The sequence below is a fragment of the Montipora foliosa genome, chromosome 6, assembly GCF_036669935.1.
Source record: "Montipora foliosa isolate CH-2021 chromosome 6, ASM3666993v2, whole genome shotgun sequence".
NCBI classification, from domain to species: domain Eukaryota; kingdom Metazoa; phylum Cnidaria; class Anthozoa; order Scleractinia; family Acroporidae; genus Montipora; species Montipora foliosa.
This window is the reverse complement of record NC_090874.1, coordinates 61433856-61438855: the sequence shown is the minus strand read 5'-3', so window position 1 is coordinate 61438855 and position 5000 is coordinate 61433856. Positions and strand designations below refer to the sequence as shown.

The following is a 5000-nucleotide window of genomic DNA, read 5'->3' as shown; positions in this document are numbered from 1 at the left end:
AAAAGTGAAAAACGCTCGTACAGGGTGACGTTCTCGTTGCCGTCGCCGTTGTCGTTGCTTAAGTTCCCCATTGTCAGGACGACAACAGCAAGGAAAGTTATCAAAATATTTAACCTCAAGTGCAGGGCGTGCTGACCTGTATTAGAGCATTCTCTCTATTTACGTGAAACGGCAAACGTCGGCTTGCGGTTTCACGTTTCACTACAGTAAAATGGAGTGAATAAACAAGTAGAGTGATATAACATAAATATCAAAAAGGGTCAGTAGTTTTTTTAAAAAAATCACAGACGATTCGGGTGTAGAACCCTTCTTCAGTGTGAAGAAAATCGTTTGAAATACGCAATCTGAAGGAAGCGCGCAGATAAATGGCGGCGCGCGCTAACGCATGCATCAAGTCATTTTAAAATAAAGTTGAAATTAATGTTAAGTCCATCGGGATGTACAGTTTCCAATAGGAAAATTAACTTCATTTCACCTTTTCTTCCGTTGGAGATTTGTACCGTGGCATGACTGCAAACCCTATATTTTACCTCATTTTACCTATTGCTCTACCGTATGGATGCATTGTGGCCAAACAGCAGCTGGCAAACTCGAAAAGCTAAACGAGCGTGCTATGCGATGTGTTTTTAACTTAGTACCTATAACGAATTACTAGTAAAGGCAAATATGCCAAGCCTGCAAAATAGAAGGATTCAGGATATGAGCATACTCACATACAAAGCCATCTATACAACTACGAAGCTAAAAGAACACCTTTTAGTGGTCTTCTGTCATTAAGAAGTTATAAATGTAATCTGCGTGGTTAAACGAAGCTTACTCTACCAAGAGCAAGCACCTCTAAGTATGGACTCCATACTTTTAGGTATTACGGTTCGAAGATGTGGAACTCCTTGCAGGATGAACTAAGAACTGCTCCCACCATTAAAAATTTTGCATCTCAAATTGGAAAAATAACATCCGATAGTTGTTATTGCTATTTATGCTGTACATAGATTTCTATTCAATCTTCTCGTTTTCATACTATTTAGTTTTATTATTTAGTCGTATATCATTTAATTAATTTTACTTCCTTTCAATTTTCTATTGTGTAAATTCTCCGCTTATTCTTTAGACGATTTTTGACTGGAATACTCTTACTTCTCAACTAATTTTCATAAATTATTTGTTAACTCGACACATAAGCTGTATATGCTAGGAGTCCTAACAAGCTCCAATTGATTCGAGTATAAATAAAGATGTGTATGTACGTCTGTAACCCCGTATCCGGATATCTGAAATACTGTGGCCCGCTGATTTGAAATGTTGGGCCACAGGGAAACCAGGGGTGTTGTTCCGCATGCTTCGTTAGTGTTCGTTAAAACGACTCCTGAGATTCTGTCCGGTTTCACCGATATAAAGAATGGTAGGACATCGGTTGCAGGATATGCGGTATACAAGATTACTGGTCTGGCAGGTAAAATGGCCATGGATGGAAAAGGAGCATGGACATGCACGCGTGCCACTGTGATCAGTACGTGCGTCAGTGGTCAGTTGAGTGTACAAGTAAGTTTCTTAGGTTGAGATCGCGTTTGTATGCTGCGACAGGTGGTTGCGAGAAGATATGACGGGTCATTTGGTCACTTGATAGAATGCGGAAGCTCTGAAATAGAAAGAGTTTTATTTGCTTGTTCAAAGAGTGGTATGTGAGAAGAAGAGGGACTCTGTCAATAGTGCTGACCCTCAGCTCAGCTGGGCGTAGGGCATCAGGACGGTTGATAGTTCTTTTCCTCCGTAGATCCTTTTCAAGAAAAGCACGAGGATAACCACTTAGGGAGAAAAATGTTAGCATCTCATTAGATCTCCTCATGAAGTCATCATCGTTAGAGCACAGTCGGCGGAGAAACTGGCTGTAAGGGATAGCAAGTGTGCAGTGTTTAGGATGAAAAGAAGAGAAATGAAGGAAGTTGTAAGTATCTGTGTCCTTGTAGTGGATGGAGGTTTCAGTGAAGCTTGTGACTTTAGCCGGCTTCGCGTGACCTAAGGCAACTCGGAATGGACTCCTTTTTAAATTTTAACCTAGAGTGTTTTGTTAACACAAAAAATTGGGGTCTTTTTAAACATTTTTATGTAAAATGAAACTGTTTTCTGAGTCAACAGAATGTTTACGCGAGTTCATGAAGAAAATTGCGGCAAGGAGTCAGTTACAAACGATCTACAACCATGAAACCTAATTTTGCCTCGTTTGACTTACGGGATAATGGTTTTGAGGTTCTTTTCTTCCGCAAACACCTTGTTATGCAGTACAAGAAAAACGAGAAGAAATTTTCATATGTACGGCAAACGCGAAATCCTTTCTTTCATGTAGAAACGGCAAGCACCAAGCGGCAGCCGGTAAACGCAAACAAAATGGAGGGAAATTCATGCCATTCGCGTTTCACGTAAACGTGGTGCTAAATCTCTCTGTTGTTTTTGATCAGGGAGCTTAAGCAAGGACAACGGCGACGGCTACGAGAACGTCACAAATTTGCATGTTGAGTGGGTAAAAACAATAGCTTTTGCACGCTCTGCACGTTCGTTTTTCACTTTTGTCCATTTCATTGCCGTCGTCTGCAAAACAGCAACAGGGAGCTTAAGCAACGACAACGGCGACGGCAACGAGATCGTCACAAATTTGCATATTTAGTGGATAAAAACAATAGCTTTTGCACGCTCTGCACGTTCGTTTTTCACTTTTGTCCCTTTCGTTGCCGTCGTCAGCAAAACAACAACGTGAAATAGGCAAGTTTTTGGTTTTATAAAGAACGTCAGCACTTGAGGATAAATTTTCATTTTCTCTCCTAAAATGGAGTGCCGTTCCGACTGGTGTCATCTTTGAGGAATTACCACACCCTTGTCATATTAAACACGTTGAAATAATCCCGAAGCGATTGAAATAACGCAAATTTATATTTTGAGATGACGTTCTCGTTGCCGTCGCCGTTGTCGTTGCTTAAGCTCCCTATTGTCGTTGTCATTGCTTCAGCTTCGTACTGACGAGTTCTCCTTCTCTACAGAGCAAGTTTCTCACAAGGAAGTCAACATCGATTACTTTAAATTTTAATTTTTCTCTTGTCTCCATATTGTGTATCGTTTGTGGATGGTGGGTATCAAGAGACCATGAGTAGCAGCTTCCTATCCCATAAATGATAAGTCAACCTTCCACACTTGAAGTTCCTTGGCTCTGCAAGAACTGCTCAAAGTGGCCAATCAGAATAAATTTATTGGGAGACAAAAAAAAAAAAGTGTATGCAAATTGTGCGAATCGATGTAGATTGATGTAAATGCGAGTCTCCAACAAAGGGTTAGTTCTAAAAATAGAAAGATACGCGCAAAAATTGACTAAGGATATAATGCAAAGGGAGGTTCCTACTCATGGGCTCCTGTGTGTGTGTGTGTGTGCGTTCTCATTGGCCGAGATTACGGCTAAGTGGTATAGAAGCCATAAATACAAGAGGAAAGAAAAGAGAGTAAAGAGAACAACAACAACAACAACAACAAATAAGGAAAGGCGAAATTACCGCTTCCTTGTGTACGTCATCGTTGTAACTATTCAGCGTTCTGTCTATCCGTCTTCTTTTATTCACTCCATTGTTTAACAATAATAGGATGTATTCCATTAATGCTGCAAAGATGAAGGCAAACGACACGATCAAGTAGACATCAACCGCCTTGACATAGGAAACCTAAAATGAAAAGAAACTCTAGATACTTTTCGTATTTGGCCAACGAGGCTTGATCTTAAATAGAAGTGCGGTGACAAACATGAGGCTAAACAAACGCATAACTGAAATAATTTTTAGTGAATTAACATTTCGTATGTCTAAACATACATACATCTTCAGAAGCACCGTTAGCTAAAATGTATGAAATATGTAACAGCAATATGAGTACCTTGTGAGTTAATTTTCATTTTAACAAAAGGAGATAATACAATACTTGACAAAGATATACAAGAAACGAAACAAAAGAGCTTTTCGCTGCTAACGTATTCATTTAAGGATGGCGAATAAAATAAAAAGAGTTTCTTTTACAATGTCGGTCGGACCTCCCAGTGGAACTAACGTGTTACTGTTTCTTAAAAACGCCTTGAACGCCTAAAAATTTATTTCAGTTATGCTCTTATTTAGCTTCATGTTTGTCACCGCAGTTTGCGTTATAATTCTAGAAAAGAAATTCATTGTTGAGGCACCGAATTGAAGATAAATGCATAGGTCGTTCCGGGGGTATAACGAAGTCTCGAGGAATAGGATACAAATGGGTAACCCTGTGCCTTGAGTGAAAATGTCTAGATTTTGGTTTGGATCATGGAAGTGTGAGGGGAAGGGAGAAAGGGTTAGGAAGAAAACAACACCGTAGGATAAAAAGTGGGGGGCCAGCCACTCCCTCACCTGTTGTGTGGTAACTTTCTTAGTTACATTTACTATAATCATTCCAATCAGAGTAGCATCAAACCATGATTGATTAACAACCTTGGTTGTTGCTGCAGCAGTGTGAACCCAAATCTACTATATTTCCCACCTAATAATATATATATATATATATATATATGAAAAAATTACTCGATTCTGATTGGCTGAGAGCAGTGCGGCGCAAGTGTAACACAGTTCAACAAGTGTAATTCACCAGTGCAAAAAGTGTAATACCAGTTACCAGTGCAAATTACACATCGAAATTCTGGATCATGATTGGCTAATAAACAATAGGGTTCGGTCAGAAGCAATCAAATATTATGTTTTCAAATCAAGCGCACGCCCTGGATGGCGCAATTTATCGTGCAATTTTTCCCTGATTGCGTGATACGGGTGCGTTTCTTCTGCTTGACCATCTCGAATTTTTTCATGTATATTATTAATAAGTAATCACATGATTTTTCTCGTGCAATTTGGGATAAATGAACACGAGTAAATTTTTTCAAAGACTACAAATTTTGGTCGTCTTTGAAAAAATTTACTCGTGTTCATTTATCCCAAATTGCACTCGAA

The 5000-nt window shown here is 39.3% G+C and overlaps 1 protein-coding gene across 2 annotated transcripts in view; it reads right to left on the bottom strand.

The window, feature by feature from the left end:
• The window catches only part of LOC138008047 (glycine receptor subunit alpha-2-like), a 41616-nt gene that overhangs the window by 2579 nt on the left and 34037 nt on the right, over positions 1 to 5000 (bottom strand). For both annotated transcript variants that reach the window (XM_068855228.1, XM_068855227.1), the window contains exon 8: positions 3537 to 3701. In XM_068855228.1, the coding sequence (XP_068711329.1) occupies positions 3537 to 3701 (165 nt within the window). The remainder of the gene's footprint in view (positions 1 to 3536; positions 3702 to 5000) is intronic.